Here is a 19,720-nt window from a genome sequence, read left to right on the forward strand (position 1 = left end):
GCCATGTTGATGGTGTTGTAGATGGAGTGTGTAAAGCGGGAATCTGGAGATAGGAAAATAACCACAAAACAGTATGAGCATGCATAATTCATGAGTCAGATAAAGCCTGCTAAGCCATTCTAAGCTCTCCCCTTCTAAGATTGGAAGCCCGCCGTCGTCCGAACCTCGAAACGTTAAGAGCCATTTTATTGTTTTCGCAAGGTTTAGGTTATCAAGTTACACTCCAACATATGTAAACCTTAGAAGTCCAAATCCTCTTCCCCGCCGTATCTACTAGATGCGCAACTGAGTTAGATGGGCAGTCAAAAATATTCAAGGCCGAATGTTTCAGTAACAAAGACCTTCGTAAATTTTGAGACCCCATCCAAGTAATTCAATAGCAAAAATAAGATATTTTCACAATGCTCAAACAGACTGATACTCCACCACATGATTTCCCCGCCTGCAGCAAGTAGAGTACAAGGCACTCACGCTTATTCCGAGTATGATAATGCCTATTGCCAGGAAGAATAGACCAACAACGGCTATGAAGCCCACAACAGTCCCAGTCAGTAGAGCAGCATACCAATCCATGAAGGGGTCGCTATCATGGCTTATTGATGAAATAGCACCTAACACAAAGCAGGCTCCCAACATCATCAAGATTAGTCCCAGCAAAAAGGCTGTACCTATGGCAAGAAAGTATCTGTCTCCATCATCATCTTTCACTTCGACAGGTAAGGTGTTTGCTGGCAATGAAGTCAGTTCAAGGTTACTCGAGGTAGATGTTGTTGCCATTTTGATGATAATGTGAGGATATAGTGAGAGGAAGAAAAGATGCCTCTGAGAGTGATAGTCTAGATGACCTTATTATAGCCTGGGAACTACGGTCGACCCCCTGATCTGTGGACCTGTGGTACAGACTACTGAGTCAATCTTGGTTGCCCGACTCCTAATCCTCTTAAAGTTACGTCACTGAAGCTCCTCGTTCTTTTCGATTCCAAGGTTTCTCTTCAGCTTTCATTGAAATCTCAATTTTGCCTCATCTGGGGGTATTAAAAAACGTAATTATCTCGTTGTAAGCATATGAAGACCTCTTGCAGCCGTCTCAAAGTAGAGAAATGTACATAATTTTGGATAGCTCTCGCTCTCTGTCTCTCTCTCTCTCTCTCATAAATCCCAGGATATTATCCTTTCACAAAATTTTAAACCGAGGCATGTCCATTACCCTCTTTCTCTTTTTCATCTAAACAATGACAGCCCTTCTTGCAGATCAGAACATACCAAATATACCCCAGAAAAAGACCAAACGGAATATGTTGCGCGATCACAGAATACCACATCCACGTAGCATCCTTAAAGTGGCCGAAGGAAAGACCAACCAGGTCCAAGATGGCATAACCAATTATGATGACTCCTGTTGTGAACGAAAGGGTTCCTAAAACAACGAGTCTTCGAGAGCGTTGCGGCTTCGTTTGCGACGGAGTTGGGGTTGACTTAGTCATTTTGAAGGTAACTTGTGTGAAACGTGGATGCAAAAGGGACTATGTGACGAGGGTGAAAATTGTGAACAGTTAGAGAATTGTTCGGGGACGATGGGTTTCTTATGTGAATTTAAGGGCTATGGAAATGTGAAAAACTTGAACTAGGTCATTCGTGGTTGCCCGACTCCTGATATATCAAACATTATTCCTGATTCATCTTTCGGGCTTGAAAGACGTTTTCTAGAGTCTCCCTTCATACTTCTGCAAGTTTCCTCAAAACCGTCCGTCATACTTACCCTTTCAATTACTACAAAATCAGAGACTTGACGGAATTCCCCATTCAAAGCAAGACGTCTTGACAATCTATCAATATGACACCTGATCTCGAGGTCATTGACGTATTTACGTCATGTCTTTGTGGGTCTACACCGAAAATAGCCTGAAAAGCATAAAGTCTTACATTGGTATCATAATGCTCAAATCAAAAAACCCACTCCGACAAAGCCGTTGCGCCGGTTCACACATCTGCAGTATAGCAACAACCAAATCCGTCTCCAGCCCTGTTGACCCATTCCAGATTTTATCGCTCGGAAGCTCCGCATACTTCCATTCCAAATCTGCATCTTTCTCCCTCATCTGCACCATACCAGTCCCCGCGCCAGTCCAGCGATATAGATATAGCTTTTCGCATGAGAGGTTTCCAACGCCTGTTCTGCTACCTCTTGTTGCGGCGCGTAGACATGTTGATAGCATGTGCAGAAACTCACGGATGATCTGTAGATCGCATCTTCTATATTTATCTTCGAGCAGTCGTAAAATTTCTATATGAGCCTCTGTGGATGTGATAAGTTTGGCTGGGGGGCTGATGCGTGCGAAGTCGGATTGGAAAATGAACTGGCGGAGAGCTAGGCAGTGAATTGCGGATGAGATACAGAGGAGGTAGATTGTTGTTGAGGTGACGCTTTCTAGGTGGGGATTTGTGGATAGTAAATGGGGTATAATCTGAGCGTTCGTTGTCAATGCCACGTTTCATATATATAGGTAAGTTGGAGGGTTGTGTACCTCGCCGAGCAGTAATGAGTGTTCGAAGAGGTGATTGAAACGATTGACTTCGAGATATGTCGTTTCCTTGAGTAGGTTGATGAAGTCCCGAGTTGAATCTGCAATTACCCGTTAATACCGTTATCCTGATACGTAGTTGAGGGTTTGGTAGTCTCACATAGCACAATAAACAGACCATGTAGCCAGATCATTGCCTCCAACTGATACAAATGGCTTATTTTGTTGAGTTTTAATAAACGTTCAGGAAATTGGAAGAAGTAATCTTCCAATTGCTCCTCAACCTCTATCCAAGGTGGCGAGCCAATCCCAGGCTCTTGAGCGACTGATTTCACGATACTTAAGTATGGTCAGTAGAGAATACGAGAAATTTGATGCAAGTGAGTACTTACTTGATGAATGGTCGGAATAATGCAAAAAAGGAATGAGGACCTGGGATGTGGATATGCTCGAAGTCTGATGAATCACTCGACGAATGCCATTCCTCATCGGATATGAATGGTGGCGGAATATTTGACTCATAGGAGTGCGGTCGTATGTGCATGTAGTTGTTCACTAGGGAGAGAGCACTTTCCGCATAATTAGTGATTGATTGGTCGTGGGGCACGGCCAACATGGAGATTACCTTTCCTGTAAGCTCAACCCAATGTCTATCCTGTAATGCATATTAGAGATTGTTTGACCTTTTGCAAAGGAACACTCTTCCATACCGACGGGCAAACTCCCTAGAGTATAAAGACGTTCCCTCATCTCCCTTTTCGCAATTGTCAAAAATGATCCTTGCAAGAGAGCACCATTGTATTGGGATCTTCTTGTAATTCTCCGCAATAGCCCAGGTATGACTGAGTAATAGGAGGCAGAAAACACTGGACAACGAAGGCTGATTGCTTCTGGAAGCGATATTCGGAATCGATGAAAGAGCGCTCGTATGCAGGCCATCTTGGTCAAAAACGGCCCTCTTCTGCGTGTATCCCGGAACACGATGCCCATAAAAGTTCAGGGCAATCGCAACCAAAGTACATCGAACCTCAGGTTGAAGCACATCGTCAAGAACCTGCTTGAAAGCACTATCATGGTTCAGTTGCAGATTTGTGCATGCGGGAATGATACTATACAGACCCAATCCAGGGACCGAAGTGAGAAATTGCTGAATAATCGAGGTGAGAACATCATATGGCAGAGACGTTTCTGGTAGACCTTGGAAAAATGGTGGTGACTCGGTAGAGTAAATGCCACCGAGCGGCGATCTAGAACTTGTGTCTTCTGGTGACAGCTGGACGGCGTATGCAGACTAGGAACATATGAGTGGCGTTGCTAAGCAGAACTTATCGACTTACCCGGAATCTAGATGTCCCCTTTGGAGGGCGACCGCGCGCACGCTGTGGTCGGTCATTGGTGCAAGTCAAGCCAAGTCGCTCACATCTTCCACAGGGGTTCCCGAACAGGCATTGTGTTTTCTGGTTAAATGAGGGGTTGAGTCAATATCGAAATCTTGGGGGTTTAAAAAACCTACCAAAGAGTGACATCGGTCGCACGCCCGAAGAGGAGTGGCCTCGTATGGCGAATCAATGTCCATCGCGAGACCCGGCAGTCTGTTATTTGCCCTCCGCGTGCCGAGGAGGAAAGGTTGCACTTTAGTCTTGGTGGTGGGCTAGGGTACAAAATACCCTGGACCCCAAGCAATGCCCTGATCCAGCATGGACCAATGAGATAAGAAGTGTATCATTCATCTGTAGAAGAACTTGGGAGCCTGATTTTGTGGATCCTTCCATTGGCTGAATATTTATAGTTTGACTGGTTGATGGGTTCCTTAACTGGTATGTTTAAAACGCTGGGTCTTTATGCTTATTTTATGCCCATTACTAGTTCTTTCCCGACGAGAACCTTATTAGTCTATAAATCTGAGTCAGGAGTACATGTAGGGTTGTATCTTGTTTTTTTCTCTCTTGGAAACTTACGCCACATACCTCCCCCGTTGACCGAGACACTTTCCCCACATCGCTCAGTCATTGGTAAAGTGGAAATTACGAATAGATGCCCGCCTCGTAGAAGAATCTTGAAGGACCATTCCACCCTTGGATAAGATAGTCCTGACTAGCCAACCTATGGACGCTATGAAGGCGAGGGACACGCGGGCATTGCAGACCGGATTTAGGGATGCATTGCAGCTCCATTTCCGGATATAATAATCTCCACACTCATTTTTTCGAAGTGCACGTAACGAGCAGCGTATGGAACTTGATCACATTGTAATCAATAGTTGGAGAAACCTCCATGTGGGTTTAGTGTGGGCAGATTTGCCCGGTAAAAGGTGCCGAAGCTTTCTATAAAGGATCCACATTCCACAACGGGCTTAAATTACCCAATCTTGGCGACTCCAACTACTTACATCACATCTACGGAGTACCTAGTGATGATGATTAACAATACAGTACTGGTAAATGGCATCTCGGCAACCAACTGCTAAATGCCACTGATGATACATGCCTTTTCTGTTGAACCCACCCGGGCGAGCATTTGGTCTCATTATCGTCACCAATGAACCTTCATCCCTCGATTCCTCTCACACGTGCAAAGCATGACTCCATTCGAACCAACCACTCTAGAATATCTAATCATATACCACGTATCGGTGCTTCATCCGCTCGAAATTGTGGGACCGGGGATATTGTTCATTTGCTGATGTAATCGCGCGATATGCTGCGCGAAGTGGAGATTAAGTTCGACATTTTAAGTGGCGAAGTCGGATGTTCGGCCTTTTGCCCTGAACTTACAATTCATGTTGCATCTTATAGTTCCTTCTTGGGTCACTGATGAAAACATTGACAATGAGGATTGTCTTCATGCAAAAAGCTCCATTTGGACTAATGTTGAAAGCTCGTAAATAAAGTGGAGCTTTTTCAAATTAGGCCTGTTAAACTTCAAAAGATCTCGTATAGGGGCTGCAGCATCAGGCAACCAGATTCTTGGCGTTCTGAAGGATAGTCAAGTTTGTTTGGCTTCAAATTCCGGTTGTCCTTACCCCAACGCTCCAAGATCCGAAGCTTATATCCGATAAAACCGCGATGACAGTCCCGGTGTAGACTATGCGATCTTCAATGGCCTTTCCAGACCAAGCTTCGGTCTCAAGACCCCAAGGTAGCAGTTGTACCGGTCAAATTGGTTGTACCTTACTCCACAACGGCTATGCTGCGAGGGTGCAACAAAATTGACCCAATTTTCTCGAAATCGCCTGTTGAACATACATTCTAATGGCTTGCGCACGACTGTGGAAAATCAGGGAATTCAAGGGGTTTGCCAGGGTTCGGGATTTGCGGAAATAGACATACGTTGCAAAGGCTTTTGGTGGATCTTCACGGCAAGAACCATCGGAACAGTAAAAAAGGTTGCAATCTGGACGGGGCTAGGAATGGAAATCTAGGACTTGGAGACTTCACAATAGTACGCAGAGCCTTACAATCAATAATGAAATATCTGTGTGTATCTAAAACGCATAAGAGGGGAGACTAACGTCTATCAGACTTGAGTTTTGCCCTGTTCGTTGAGGTGATAGCCATGTGCACCCCCACATTAGGACTTTAAGCTCCACCATGGTACCAAAGAAAGTGACCGACGGTAATTTACCTTGGCGGTCCGTTCACTGAATCAGCCAATGACTTTACAGCAATTACGCACGTTCGATAGTGAACCTGGCTTCTAGAATTGCTTCTTTGAGGCAGTGCGCTGCGCATGGGCCCTAAAACAAGTAGTCCCCTTGGAACTATATGATCTCGAGATGTTGAAATCTGCCGTGGCTTGCCATCTCAAAGCCCTTGTCCAACGTCAAGGGAACCCGGGCTAACAATTCCATCGTTTTTGGGAATGCACCGTCTCAATACTAGTGCTCATGAGATCCAATATGCTCAAAGATGAGCTATTTTGACGTGAGCGAGTGGAATTTGAGTTTGAGTGGTATTGATAACCAAAATATCCGACTATGTATGTACATTGCTGTTTTTGGTCACAATGGCTTCGCAAAAACGACCAAACTAACGAATGGGCACATATCCAGTGATTCGACAGTTTCAGCGAACGCTCGTGGCAGTCCCGGGATATGGCGTTCCGATTCTACAGTGCTTACTGCCTTTGGCAGCTCGTCACGCGACCAGTCTAGATGCACTTCTGACGCTAGCAACCCGGTTTCGCTCCTCTCCCTTACTGCCCAGTGGCACCCAAGAGTCCGAGCCCGCCAATTTGGGAGATCAGAGCTCGAATCTTGCCTCTGACAGTTACCAACATGCCGTCAAAAATCTGCAAGCCAATTTGTTTCGTTTGCAGTCCGGGCATGGAGATATTGAAGAGGCTATCGCGATCTCGATGATCCTCTGGATCTCCTGCCTTCCGGGGCACGAGATTTGGTACATTCATTTGCATGGTCTGATCGCACTTCTTGACACCACACCACTGCCTGCATTTGAGACTCTGCTCCCTTTGTCTCTCCAGAGATATGCGTCGTTCGCGGCCGCACATGCCGACATCAAAGCCATTACCATTGGCAGGGCCGACCCTAGCCAGCGACTTTGGCTGAGGTGGAGGTTATGCCCCCCAGAAGAAATATTAGCTTTTCCGTCTGAGGAGAAGATGCTTTCTGGGTGGGAAATCAGCTCTGGGTACCCGGAGACGTTGATGACAGTCATTGCTTTATTATCGGCGGTTGTGGACGACGATCTCTCTGGCCAAAACCCCTATCCCGTCAGTGAGGATTATCTCGAACAACTTACTTTTCAGACCTCTCATTCGGCTGGTTTGAGTGTGAGTCCCATTCCCCGACGCACCATGCCTATGAATGAGCCAGAGAAAAAGTATATTCGTGTGATGGAGACACTGATTACGCGTTGGAAGTCACCTTCGATGCCCGATTCTATGCCCCTGGAAACAAGTCTTGTTCTCAGCACCGCATGGGAGGTCATACGAAAAGCTGCATTGATATATCTATGGCGCGGTGGCTTTGATACCGATCCAATGGCCCCGTTATCCACTGAGCAGGAACTCTTCATCGATCAGTATATCCGGGAGATGTGCGGTGGCATTGAGCAAATCATCCAAGCGGCCGAAAAGCATCATATACCCCTGGCGCTCACGCTGATATGGCCGCTGGCGGTCATCGGCAATGAGGCCTCACGGTCTCCACAGCTGCAGGATAAGATACGGGATTACCTCGGGCGTATGTATACCTACTTTCAGATTCCCCATCACCAGTTGCTTGGGAGCGTACTGCAGAAGTTGTGGGAGGCAGCGGTTGAACGCAACCTCAATTTCACCACAGGTGCTCCCTTAAGTCTACAGTCTATTTGTCTAGAGGGCAATATACTAGTGCCATTGTTGTAAAAAGGGTTTCAATTTCAATAGTCGCTCTCAAGAATTACTTTCTCGAGCCTCGATTTTGGATATCTCCAATGATTTCAAACAACCGCATACCCCTCTGCACGAATCCTTCCACGTAGAGGCCATAAGACACACGTAGCCACAAGGGCTTCGGCTCTCGAAAGATCGCCCAAAAACGCAATAGAGGCCAACAGCAAGAAGAATACTTGAATGCAGCATTGTACCATGTCATAGAGAGGCTGATAGGTCTATTATTAATTGATGAGCAATAGTAATTTTGTCAGGGTTCCCACCACGAGCATGCAAAACCCACTGAAGGAAGATCGTTTTGGTGTTCACTCCCATTCCTGTCAAAGCCACTTTTTCGTCTTCCCCAGCGGTAAAGGTACTCACTTCAACCTCCTTCCTCTTTACCTATTAATTGACGGAGAAATGGATAGTCTACACTACCGTCCGTAAGCCTACGTAAATATTACCAGTATGCTTGCTAGGTGAGTCAAAGCTGACGAGCATGAGGAGATGAAGGTAAAGTTGGAAGAATTATGAACCACTCTATTTCGACAAACCCCCAATCCTACACCCCAACGCCACACAATATAATAAGAGTAGCAAATGAGGACCTAAATAAGCTATTTACTACTAGACCTTTCTCAGCACCCTGCTCCTAATTTTCAACCGTTTCAAAAACTTCATTCTTGTATGCGGAGATTATTTTAACGTAGCAATGTATGGCAGCCAGCACAAAGTTCCATTAAAATGAAATGGGAGTTCCCAAAATGAGAAGTTGTAAGCGCAATGACCTGGAGTAGAGAACCGCAGCTACACATACGCAGCTGGGGCCGAATACAAAGAATAGCCTTCGAAGCGCAGCCTATCATAGTGGCTAACATGGGATAGAGAGGAAATGCAAGCTTCCACTCTCTCCTTCAATCTAGCGCTCTGTCGTCACTTGACTGGTAAATATAACCTTTGTAGTCCATCTCTACTCCAAATCCGCCCCACACCGCCTTAGCGCACCCGCGTCTATCAACATCGGGGAAAGACCGAACAAACAACTTGCCTCGACAGGTACAGCCTCGCTCCAAAATGCCTCCCAAAGCCGCCAAGAGCGAGTACATCGAGACCGTACGTACATCCCTACACCCCTCAATGCCTTATTTACCCATAAGGCATTCCTCAAAACCTCCAAACTGACATACCACAGGACACGGGAAACAAGATCTCGCGCCGCTCCCAAATCCACGGCACACAGCACATTATCCTCGGCGGAAAGACGGTCATTCAAGCGGAAGCTGTCATCCGCGGTGACCTTTATCGTCTTCCCTCCACAGCCGTCTCTACAGACCCAAACAACCCGCCTCAGCAACCCAATACCCCCAGCGTCGCTATCACGGTCGGTCGGTACAGTTATATCTCCAAAAGCGTGGTTCTTCGCCCGCCGAGCAGGTTACATCGTGGTGTGCACTCATTCTATCCGCTGAAAATTGGTGACCATGTCTTTGTGGGTGAGTCGGCTGTCGTGGAAGCCGCGTCGCTTGGGAACCATGTTCATGTTGGAGCGGGCGCGACAATCGGGAGTATGGCCATTGTGAAGGATTTTTCGGTTGTTTTAGAAGGCGCCGTTGTTCCGCCTGGTATGGTTGTGCCTAGTTGGTGCGTTGTTGGGGGACGACCGGCGCGCATTGTTGGTGAGGTGGGCGAGGGTTATGGGGTTGAAGGAGCGGAGGGTGGATTGGCTAGGGAAAGGTATCGGCTTGTTGGACGCCCGTGAGATGTCGTTTTGGTTTTGATTTTAAGATTTCTGTTGATTTTCGATGATACCCTTCTACACTTCTTGCCTGAATTGAATTACATATTGGTGTTGACTACGGAATACGGGGTGATGAGTGGGACCTTCTTCTGCGACAACTTTATTCGAATGTGGCTGGCATGAAAGATAAAATAAATGAGTGGGTTAGTACAATTTTTCACCCCATGTTTTGCACCTGCACTGCTCGCTTGAGATGGGGTACGTCGGGGAGGTCTTTTGTCGGGGGAAGACCAAGTTCCTCGAAAGCCATGTCATTAATCCAGCGCCCGTTTGGCTTCACCGGCTCACCCTTGGACAACTTTGAGGCTAGGTAAAGCCAAAGGAAGGTGTTGCCCACCGTGCCCATCTCGTCAGAGACGTGGCTTTGTGCATACTGCGACATACGGTGGTACAGGGCGTCGTCCGTCCACAAAGTATAGAGATGTTGTGCAACGGCATCGGTGTCACCGACGTCCACCAGGAATCCGTTCTTACCGTTCTCAACCTGCAGCGGGATTCCACCAGCACGCGTGGCAATCACCGGCTTGCCCTTGTGGATGGCCTCGGACACTTTGACCTCGAACCCCTCACGGGTGGATAACTGGAGTGCAATAGTAGCCTTGGAGAGGAGAGCATTCAAAACCTGATCTGAAGGTCGTAGCCGCATTATGCAGATCAGATGCCGTAGGTGTGAAATATTATTTTCGATGTGATCTATCACAGCATCGTAAATGATCGCTCCATCTGGGTCATCCACTGAGCCATGGCCGCAGATCAAAAGCTTCGGAGGCACTAGATCAGGCCGAGCATTGGCCAGCCGGTCATGGAACTTCTCGTATGAATCTAGTACATCCAAGATTCCTTTGGACGGATCGAATCGTGCGATCTGCACGATGTACTTGTCTGATTCAAAATAGTTAGCTGCATTAACTCATGTATATATTAATGACAAGAGCTTGTTTACCGTCAGGATAACAAATTGTCGTCATATCTGCAAGCCTGCAGGATGCATTGAAGATGCGGCCGTAGTGGGCTAAATCCCAGTCTCGCATGTCCTTGTTCAACCCATCCAACCTGGACACGTCAGTAAGATAATGCATATCCACCAGGCCACTTACCAATCAGTTGACGCCGGCATGTAGCCCACCTTCTCGGGTGGGACATCGCTTGGTACAAATGCGCTTACAGGGTGACTGATGAAACAGTCGGCAAGCTTGATTTGGTTCCAAAGAAACTCCCACGCTTCGGCTTGAGGGGTTCCAGGCTGCTTGATGAGATCACTGCGAATTTGAATATGGCTACGGAAGATGACAGGTCGATCCGGTGCATATTGTTTGGCAATAGGTATGAGTCCTGGCATCTGGGGATCATCCACGATGATCACATCTGCTCCGCCCTCTGATGGGGGCAGTAGTGGACCGCTAGACCCAGTCCAATATCGCCTTGCGTTCTCTTCGATCCAATCGTGCAGCAATTGCTTATTCTCGATAGTCAATCGCTCGCCGGGTCGTGCAACACCCTGAAGTATATTGTGGTTGTTCTTGGTTACCCGGAAAACCCCCGGCCGGGGCTTTGGAACATACCTGCATGCGAATAGATTAATACGTTTCTTACCCTTGGTCGTGTGCCAGGCCTACCATTTGATGTCTGTGCCCAGATTATAAGAAAAGCGCACCAGGGCATGCCGCATCAGCGCCACTCCACCTCCCTGAGGAGTCGCACTGAAGAAGGCAATGCGAACATTTCGTTCCTTCAAGTCAGCAGCGTAATGCTCCACGGCAGACCACGTCCTGCCAGACACGGTTGATTTAAAATCATCAAGATCCGCAATTCGCACATGAAAATTCGTGTCAACTTCCACGAGGCCCATAAAGCCCACTTGTAGTAAGGGAAGGTTCTCCGGGCCAAACAGTCTAGGTAGAGTTTAACGATACGTTCTCCACAGCCCTGTCGATCCTAACTTACCGCACACATTTTCGCGACATGGACTCCGCCTGCTCGTCGATCGTTTTCGGACCCCCCTTCGTTGTACCATTAGGGGCACGTGAGGTGTATTGTTCATTCAGACTGGAATCTGGAAGTACCAGGCAAAGGATGTCGAGCTCTGCCCACAGGCGTGAGCAGAGCTTGGGTAACCTGTCCGCAACATGTTTAGGCATTGTCACGCCAATAATCTTCTCCAGATGACTCTGCCCATATGTTTTTAGTTCAGAAACAATGAATTCCGCCGTTGCTTCTGCAGCTTCTTTGTACTCAGTGGCATCAAACACCTTCTCTGTAAAGTCTAGTAGATAGGTGGTATCACGGAAGGCAATGGCGACGCTTGAGGGCCGACTTGTTGAGAAATGCCCCGAAATACCCGCATAAATGGTCTTTGGAGGTCAATTTCAGCTTTGTATCATAGTGTCTTGGAGTGCGTACATCTGATGGAGGAGCTAGCCAGGCGCAGTTCTTGAATTGCTGGGAAAGCCGACGTTGCTGCACCACCGAGGCGCGGCGCTCATACCTGTGACCATCGGTAGGCATATTTCTAAGGATGTGTATTGAATTGAATTGTAAAAATGAGGTCTTTTAAGGAAGTCAGACGAAACAAAAGAAAAGGCAGAGGAAACAAGTGAGATATGGGGTAGAACCCGGTCATGACGTATGAAAAGTATCATGCAACCACGGTTCCTCAACTCTGGCCATCATTGGGTAGACTTCCGTTTTTGACATGCTGTACAATAATGATGAGCTCCGATGCTCGATATATAGATAACCTAATTAAGTTGTTCGGTAGGAGGTACTTTGTTATTAAGTGGATCCGCGTCGCAGATGGGGCTGAGTCAGCCTAGCCTGCCCCTTTTCCCCCGCCTCATCTCGTTCTGTCTTGTTTTCCCAAGTTCCAACTTCCGGGGTGAAAGCCACTATTATCCCTGGCTGATTTTCTGTCTATCTGTGCAAGAGCACCCCGTTCTGACTTTTCCCAATCGACAATCAATTGATACCGCCAAGATGGGTGGCTCAGTCTCCAAGATGATGGGGAAGATCTTCGGCACCAAGGAAATGCGCATTCTCATGTTGGGTCTAGATGCTGCTGGAAAGACTAGTAGGACTCCCCTATTATCATTCCCATGAGGGAATGGTACACGGGATCAAAAGCTAACTTCTACCAGCTATTCTTTACAAATTGAAACTCAGCAACCAGGATGTCACCACAATCCCCACCGTCGGCTTCAACGTGGAGAGCGTGACCTATAAGAACGTCAAGTTCAATGTTTGGGATGTCGGTGGTCAGGACAAGATTCGTCCTCTCTGGCGTCACTACTACTCCGGCACACAAGGCTTGATTTTCGTGGTGGATTCTAGCGACACTGCTCGCCTGGAGGAAGCTCGCTCGGAGCTCCACAAGATCATTAACGATCGTGAAATGAAAGATGCCCTTCTGCTGGTGTTTGCCAACAAGCAGGATATTAGTGGTCGTACGTGTTTATTCCAATCTAGGGGAATTTGAAATTTCCCCCTTTCATGCCCATACTGACCAACTATCCTAGACCTGAGCCCGGAGGAAATTACCAACACGCTCCAGCTGACCAAGCTCAAGGACAAGCTGTGGTATGTTGCGCCCAGTGTGGCCACAGATGGTACTGGTATCTTTGAGGGTCTGGTAAGTACTAATTGTCCCTGTTTCGCCCTGATGAAAACCAAAACAAATCCCTGACCCGCAATTTCTCCACTTTCCAGGCCTGGCTCTCCAACAACGTCAAGACTCAACCCGCGAAATAAACCTGTCCATCTATCCTCGAATTGAACGCCAAGGGTCGAACCTCCGGTCTTCCCAGACATGCGCCCGACCAGGCACGCCACGCCGTTGATCACTCATACCCATCCAGTCTGGGACCTGGATCGCCCCGACTATGATCCTGAGAGGCATCCTCCGCCGCCTCGTGTATAACACCTCGCACTGTCCGACAAAGCCTTCATCTCTTTTCGCTTCATGTCCGTGTTTGATGACCAGACGACGCAGCATTTGGGCCCTATTTCCTTTCCCCTTTTCCTCGGAGTTCTTCCTTGGATGTTTTCCTTTGTGTGCGGGTTACTTCTCTGTTTTTTTCTCCCTTCCCGTTTTCCTTCTATGATATCCCCTCTGTTCTTACCCATGGGACTCGTCATGAGCTCCGACTTAATTATTTAATTCGTATAGTGGTCCATATCAGCGTTACCATTGTTCGATTCCCTTGTGATTTTCTTCTGGATTCCCGATGTGTATAGAGTTGATTAACTTCATAGAGAGATGCAATAAGTGGAAACTGCGCTGGGATTGAGAATCAGAATGAATATGACATACGCGTGACCGAACAAGCCTGGCATCTACCTTTCACTTTACTAGGGAGTAAACCGCTCGGAATTTCGACCCGAGCAGTCGCCGCTACTATATAATGTTGTCCTAATGTTCCAGCCATGTAAATGTGACGTGGAGCCCCGGAACCCGAATCCTTTTCTCAAGGCCCTATAAATAGAGCTATATCGAGTCAAACAAGACTATCCCATAACATACCTCGGATCCTCTTTGTCCTATTCAGTGAATTTCAGATTTCCAATATCGCCAAAACGTACAAGTTCAAACCACACCATAAACACCCCACGACGAATTCGTTCTTCCCAAGAAACGCCCAGACACAATGCCTATCTTCCACCAAGGACAGCGAGTGAGCTATAAGCCCGTGGGCGGTATGCATTGCCCAATTTTTCCAATTTGCAAATAATCTATCATTCGAATACAATCTGACAATGTCTTTACTTCCAAGGGCCCGACTCCAATACCAGTGCGAGTGTTGGCATCATCCGTGAGATTGCTACCAAGCCGACTAATCTGACTGGCCGAAGTGTCGTGGCCTCGGACGAAGAGCCACGTTACCAGGTATGTTGATATCCGGTATTGAAGCGAATCAAAGAATAGGAGTATTGACAGTTAACTGGCTTGCAGATTGAGAATGAGAAAACTCACAAGAGCTCTGCTGTTAAAGAGGCTAATATCATTGGTCCCGCAGAGTAAGCTGGAGTTGGGACAATACGGGTGCCAGGCATATTTGGGTTCTAGCTGTGCCTTTTATGGTATTTGTTAAGCGTATCCAAAGTAGGTAATCCGTTCTAAATCTCAATGCTGTAAGCTCTTGCTATAGAAATTATCATTGTAGTAAGTCTACCATACCTAGATTATTAAGGCAGTAATAGGCCTATATCTCATGGCCAGTTTAGTTTGGGGACCTTGGGATTAGCTCCGTTTGGGTCAAATACCCCGTCCCTCCCCACGAGTACTTATTCCAACCTCTACATTCTTCCACACACTTTGTCATTGTTTCTACTCAGCAAATTTTTTTGTGATCGTGAACACGGGTTTCTTGTTCATTGACTATATCCAAGAATCATACGTTAAGTTGATCATCCAAAATATCAATCATGACGTTCGTCCCAAGCATCCCACCGGCGCTGTACACAAAAAGAAAATCCCAGACCCGTCGCATTGTTGAATAGGCAACTGGAGCATGGCCCCTCTTGGGAGTGACAAAGAAAAATTACAGATGGGTATTCGTTGAAGTCGTTCTAATTTTTTTTGCTGTCCGCTTACAGCTGGTTGGGCCAGATATCGTTGGCGATGTCACGGACCAACTGGAGCTTGTTGATCATGCCATCCCAGTCAATAGCGTTACCCTCACGGTGGGAAGCGAATCCACACTGGGGGCTGACGCCGACCTGGTTCAGGGCAGCCTCGAGGGAGATGTTGTTGCCCTCGGCGATGATCTTGGCGGCGTTGATGACACGAGTCTTCATCTCCTCCTTGTCCTCCATGGTGGCGAACTTGGAGGTGACAACACCCAAGATGACGTTCTTGTGGGTGGGGAGGTGCTTGAGGGGCTCGAAGCCACCGGCACGCTCGGTGTCGTACTCGAGGTAGTAGGTGTGCACGTTGAGCTCCTGGAAGAGCTTGATGGCGATGCGGTCGTAGCCACCCTCGGAGAAGTGACGGCTGCCGACGAAGTTACCGCGGCACAGGTGGACACCGATGTGCATGTCCTCGGGGATGCCGATGAAGCAGTCGTTGTACAGCTTGATGTACTTCTCGAACAACTCGTCGGCAGTGTAGACGTTCAAGGGGTCAGCCTTGAAGCCGTCGAGGAACTTCTCGGAGCAGAAGTCTAATAAAATGTGAGTTCTCTTGATCTACTTCATAGAAAATGGGATGCTGCTTACAGGCGAGGTTAGGGTCGTCGTATTGCACGTTGCGGCAGCCGGCCTCGTACAGAATCTTCAGCTCGGCCTGGTAGGCCTTGGCGATGTCACCGAAGTACTCCTCGTCGGTGCTGTACACGTCCTTGGGGTAGGCCTTGCCCTCAACGTAGCGCAAGTGGTACCAGTTAGGAGCAGCCAGGGTGATCTTCAGATTCTTGACCTGATCGGCAGGGACTTGGCTGGCAAGGTACTTGAACTGGTCGACATAGGTGCTGCCAACGTGCTTGATCTTGCCTGTGCAGATGACGGTCTCACCAGGCTTGTGGCCAGCCTCGAGGAAGGCAGCGATGTCGGGAGCGTAAGAGCGGAAGATGTCGGTCTCGAACTCGGTGATCTCCTCGAATCCGTCCAGACCGGGGAAGAAAGTACCCCAGAACACTAAATCATGTTAGGATTGCGTCGCTTTCTTGTCCTCGGGGATCTGGATTCTTACTGTGACGACGGTATTCACCATCCGAAGCGGCCGGGTAACCAAGCTTCAGCTGGGTGTTGACAATGTCGGTGATCTCCTTGTCCTCGACCTTGGCAAGCTCGGAATCAGAGACTTTGCCGGCCTCGTGGGCAATCTTGACATCCAAAAGCTGCTGGGGGCGGAGGAGCGAGCCCAAGTGCTCCGCGCGGAAGGGAGGTCTCTGGTGAAGTTGGGGGGCCATGGTGAAATGAACTACAGGGTGATTAGCTTCAATCGCAATGCTGGAGGACAAGTTACTCACAATCAAAAGGTTTGTCTAGTAGAAGAAAAAGGGGAAAGAGAAAGAAAAGTCAAGCCCGAAGCCGGAGTTCAAAAGAGGGGCACGGAACCAAGTCATCTTGATTCCATCTGCCGTTGTGCTCGCGTCCGGACAGGTGGGGCCTCAAGTCGCAAAGATGAGCATCTCCACACCTACGGCTCGCCTATCAGATTCTTTTGATTTAACACTGTGATCTTCGGTCAATGCACTGATTCTGTATATGGAGCAGCTGAACATCAAAGAACAGAAACCCTTTACAGGCGCCCTTTCGTCCAATTGCTGGGTTCAGCAGACTGACGTCAAGAACATCCGGGCGCAAAGGTTTGAACTATACAATTGTAGACTAACGGTGGGGCGTAGCTTGGCACATCAGCCGGGGTAGGTTAAGACCGGGGTTTGATTCTATGCATAGAATGGTCTATGCGCTAGGTCTACTTCTGGTCAAATCATGCCGAATTGCGACTCCTTATTGCAGTAAATTTTGCGCACCAAAGTCAGTGGCAAAAATGCAATTAAATATTCTTCCATTGTACTGTGGATCATGTCATAAGGTCCACAGTTCTCTTTTTCCTCCGGGGGTTTTCCGGATCAGCTCCCCAGGTTTTCCTGTGCTAAGTCACTGGTGAGCTCTGCACATTGACACAACTTACAGTAGACAAAACTAAAGCCATTGCCCTTCTGTCTGATCGCAGATCTCATTCAATTATAAAAGGCATCACAGACCCGGGCTGAGTAAAGGCTGACAAAGTGCCAAGTGGAGGAGTCAAAGTGGGGAACCGGCAAATCTACCTCGACTGCATTCCCGAAACCTCGACTTCACCACTGCGACCCAAGCAACACACATCACACACGGACATTGGAACAATCCTTAGGCTAAAACGAAATCACGTCATGTGAGCTAGGGCCCCGAGCATCATGCCGTGCGCCCTCGAGCTGCTCCCTAATGAGCTTCTGGATCAAATTATCGTCTATTTAACCACAGAGCCGCCCTCCCTGGCACGGCTCCATCAAGCGCCAACCCACCAGATCACCCAGTCCCAGAATAAACAACTTAAGCATCTGGCGCAATGTTCGTCTCACTTGCTGGATCTTGTGCGACCTCGGCTTTTCGCCCATGCATACCTAGACCTAAAGGATGAGTCGGCGTTTCAGGCTTTCATGATTGCATCAGATCTGGGTCGATACGTGACTTCCCTCGTCGCTATCACGGAGGATACATCCCTTGTCCCAGCTGATCATTACTGGTGGCAGCGGACTCTTCAATATCTAGACCCGACTCGTATCACTGTGCTAGCGCCGCCAACCTTTATCGGGAACATGCTAAACACCCGCATTATGAACGGCCACAACTGGTCGTTTGATATCCACCTGCAGATCTTACAACTAGAGCGTGATGGTCCATCTGTACCTCTTTTTTCAGGACTGGATGACTGCGACAGCCTACTTCTGGCCCGCCCGTGGACATCCATGTCTTTTAACGAATCATCCTCTCTGAAAGCATATAATCACTACGAATACTTTCTCTCTCGCGTTCCCTCGGTGGTCGGAGAATGGGGCTTCCAGCTTAATCCACAGGAATTCCCACCAGCGCACTTATCGGCCATGCTAAGTCGCCTTACTTCTTTCTCCTATACTGCCATTTTTCCGTTTTACAACCATGTGAAATTGGTGCTTGACTCTCTATCGGTAATGCCGAATTTGCAAGTTTTGAGCGTGCAGTTAGCGCCCGAGGAGCACAATCATGTTCTAGAGATGGAACAACGTGGGTCTTTGGATCCCAACGACCCATGGACAGAGCTTTCAACTTCCTATTCTTTGATTGGCTTCGAGGTTCGCAATAAAGAGTCTTTGGTAGAGTTTAGAAGTCGAGACTTTGCTTTCGAGGCTATCCGAGAGGAACTGGCCCTTGAGCTTGATGCCAATCTGGGAGATACTAATTGGACTCCTGAGGGTAGTGGTGTTTGGAGGCGACGCAAGACATGAGTGGAATTATGAAACCAAGGCTAAATGACTGTCATGGAATATAGCTTTGTCCTGGACATAGATAAGGCTGCCTTCCTCCTCCAAACCTTAGTCATTGTATCATCACATGTGCATGACCTCCCTTAGCCCCTACTCAGTGACCAGCTCACCCTTTACTCGTTCTGGCGAGCCTTGTACTCCTCGTCTGTGACTTGGTCGTGCCACTTAGTCTCGCCAATGCCGACGACAAAATGGGTCATAATTGAGCTGTCGTCCGCACCGTGCCAGTGGGTGGTACCAGGGGGAGCCCAGACAACGTCGCCAGCCTGGATTCGACGAGCTTCCTTGCCTAAATCGCAGATCCAACCAGTGCCAGAGATCACCCTGATCATCTGTCCCCCTTCGTGAGTGTGCCAGTGAGTCCGCGCACAAGGAGTGAATGTGATATTGGCCAACGAGGCTGCGGGGTCTGCGGATATCATGTCGAGGTAAACATCGCCAACGAAGGTTGCTGTCGGCTTCAGGACCTTGTGTTCGGTATTGTTTGCACCACGAAAATGAGGGTTTCCGGCATCTTGAGGTGTGTTGGTGGCGGTGAAGTCGAGCGAGATACAGGTGCTAATCTTGATTTCGAGAACGAGACCGTGGGGGACTGCTAGACCAACTGCTTCCGCGTCAGAAGAATAGCACGCATTACCAAAAGTTCGAGGTGGATATCTCTGTAAACGCAATGAGTGCGGTTGCTGAGAAATTGGAGGCGATTCCTTTCTCATTTAAACCGCGAGAGGCAGCCACTCAACAGTGAGGGTTGAGGAACGAATCGACTCATTAGTGTCATCAATGGAACTACTCTTGCCACTATACCCGTTCTCCAGTTTACCTCCGAGCCACTTTTGGTCAGCATTGTCAGCCGCGTCAATATTCATGGTGAATGAACGGTGTGTCCCCTCCTGGACTAGGCCGGAGATAGGGAGTGGGGAGTGGGTCAGTCATCATGTTATGACCCACCTGTTCCATATGAACATCGGCCATTTGGCTTACAACCACACTAATGCTTGATAATAGCAGATGCCGCATAATGT

The 19,720-nt window shown here is 48.1% G+C and overlaps 10 protein-coding genes across 10 annotated transcripts; 5 read left to right on the forward strand and 5 right to left on the reverse strand.

Annotated features, from left to right (window-relative positions):
- Positions 1 to 1,184: 1,184 nt before the first annotated feature.
- On the reverse strand, positions 1,185 to 1,484 carry N7503_008964 (uncharacterized protein; the record flags this gene model as incomplete). Its single annotated transcript, XM_057068511.1, has 1 exon — positions 1,185 to 1,484. One exon carries the CDS (start codon positions 1,482 to 1,484, stop codon positions 1,185 to 1,187), a length of 300 nt encoding a protein of 99 aa, XP_056919366.1.
- A 1,659-nt stretch (positions 1,485 to 3,143) lies between these two features.
- N7503_008965 (Zn(II)2Cys6 transcription factor domain-containing protein) lies at positions 3,144 to 4,098 on the reverse strand (the record flags this gene model as incomplete). The annotated part of the gene is made up of 4 exons (XM_057068512.1): positions 3,144 to 3,177; positions 3,233 to 3,813; positions 3,860 to 3,979; positions 4,036 to 4,098. 4 exons carry the CDS (start codon positions 4,096 to 4,098, stop codon positions 3,144 to 3,146), a joined length of 798 nt encoding a protein of 265 aa, XP_056919367.1.
- A 2,332-nt stretch (positions 4,099 to 6,430) lies between these two features.
- N7503_008966 (uncharacterized protein) lies at positions 6,431 to 7,889 on the forward strand (the record flags this gene model as incomplete). Its single annotated transcript, XM_057068513.1, has 2 exons — positions 6,431 to 6,500; positions 6,574 to 7,889. 2 exons carry the CDS (start codon positions 6,431 to 6,433, stop codon positions 7,887 to 7,889), a joined length of 1,386 nt encoding a protein of 461 aa, XP_056919368.1.
- Positions 7,890 to 8,972: 1,083 nt separating this feature from the next.
- On the forward strand, positions 8,973 to 9,657 carry N7503_008967 (dynactin subunit 5; the record flags this gene model as incomplete). Its single annotated transcript, XM_057068514.1, has 2 exons — positions 8,973 to 9,011; positions 9,091 to 9,657. The coding sequence occupies 2 exons, from the start codon at positions 8,973 to 8,975 to the stop codon at positions 9,655 to 9,657; spliced, it is 606 nt and encodes a 201-aa protein (XP_056919369.1).
- Positions 9,658 to 9,853: 196 nt separating this feature from the next.
- Positions 9,854 to 12,201, reverse strand: ccg9 (putative trehalose synthase (Ccg-9); the record flags this gene model as incomplete). Its single annotated transcript, XM_057068515.1, has 6 exons — positions 9,854 to 10,578; positions 10,640 to 10,749; positions 10,794 to 11,258; positions 11,313 to 11,588; positions 11,641 to 12,047; positions 12,097 to 12,201. The coding sequence occupies 6 exons, from the start codon at positions 12,199 to 12,201 to the stop codon at positions 9,854 to 9,856; spliced, it is 2,088 nt and encodes a 695-aa protein (XP_056919370.1).
- A 468-nt stretch (positions 12,202 to 12,669) lies between these two features.
- Positions 12,670 to 13,440, forward strand: N7503_008969 (ADP-ribosylation factor family protein; the record flags this gene model as incomplete). The annotated part of the gene is made up of 4 exons (XM_057068516.1): positions 12,670 to 12,763; positions 12,831 to 13,136; positions 13,209 to 13,321; positions 13,399 to 13,440. 4 exons carry the CDS (start codon positions 12,670 to 12,672, stop codon positions 13,438 to 13,440), a joined length of 555 nt encoding a protein of 184 aa, XP_056919371.1.
- Positions 13,441 to 14,336: 896 nt separating this feature from the next.
- N7503_008970 (hypervirulence associated TUDOR domain-containing protein) lies at positions 14,337 to 14,710 on the forward strand (the record flags this gene model as incomplete). The annotated part of the gene is made up of 3 exons (XM_057068517.1): positions 14,337 to 14,385; positions 14,463 to 14,575; positions 14,642 to 14,710. The coding sequence occupies 3 exons, from the start codon at positions 14,337 to 14,339 to the stop codon at positions 14,708 to 14,710; spliced, it is 231 nt and encodes a 76-aa protein (XP_056919372.1).
- A 569-nt stretch (positions 14,711 to 15,279) lies between these two features.
- On the reverse strand, positions 15,280 to 16,598 carry N7503_008971 (cobalamin-independent methionine synthase II family protein; the record flags this gene model as incomplete). The annotated part of the gene is made up of 3 exons (XM_057068518.1): positions 15,280 to 15,851; positions 15,907 to 16,323; positions 16,379 to 16,598. 3 exons carry the CDS (start codon positions 16,596 to 16,598, stop codon positions 15,280 to 15,282), a joined length of 1,209 nt encoding a protein of 402 aa, XP_056919373.1.
- A 993-nt stretch (positions 16,599 to 17,591) lies between these two features.
- Positions 17,592 to 18,659, forward strand: N7503_008972 (F-box domain protein; the record flags this gene model as incomplete). The annotated part of the gene is made up of 1 exon (XM_057068519.1): positions 17,592 to 18,659. One exon carries the CDS (start codon positions 17,592 to 17,594, stop codon positions 18,657 to 18,659), a length of 1,068 nt encoding a protein of 355 aa, XP_056919374.1.
- A 152-nt stretch (positions 18,660 to 18,811) lies between these two features.
- Positions 18,812 to 19,564, reverse strand: N7503_008973 (cupin domain-containing protein; the record flags this gene model as incomplete). Its single annotated transcript, XM_057068520.1, has 2 exons — positions 18,812 to 19,302; positions 19,519 to 19,564. The coding sequence occupies 2 exons, from the start codon at positions 19,562 to 19,564 to the stop codon at positions 18,812 to 18,814; spliced, it is 537 nt and encodes a 178-aa protein (XP_056919375.1).
- Positions 19,565 to 19,720: the final 156 nt, after the last annotated feature.

Source organism: Penicillium pulvis (genome assembly GCF_028828015.1).
Source record: "Penicillium pulvis strain IBT 33274 chromosome Unknown contig_7_segment1_segment0, whole genome shotgun sequence".
Taxonomy (NCBI): Eukaryota; Fungi; Ascomycota; class Eurotiomycetes; order Eurotiales; family Aspergillaceae; genus Penicillium; species Penicillium pulvis.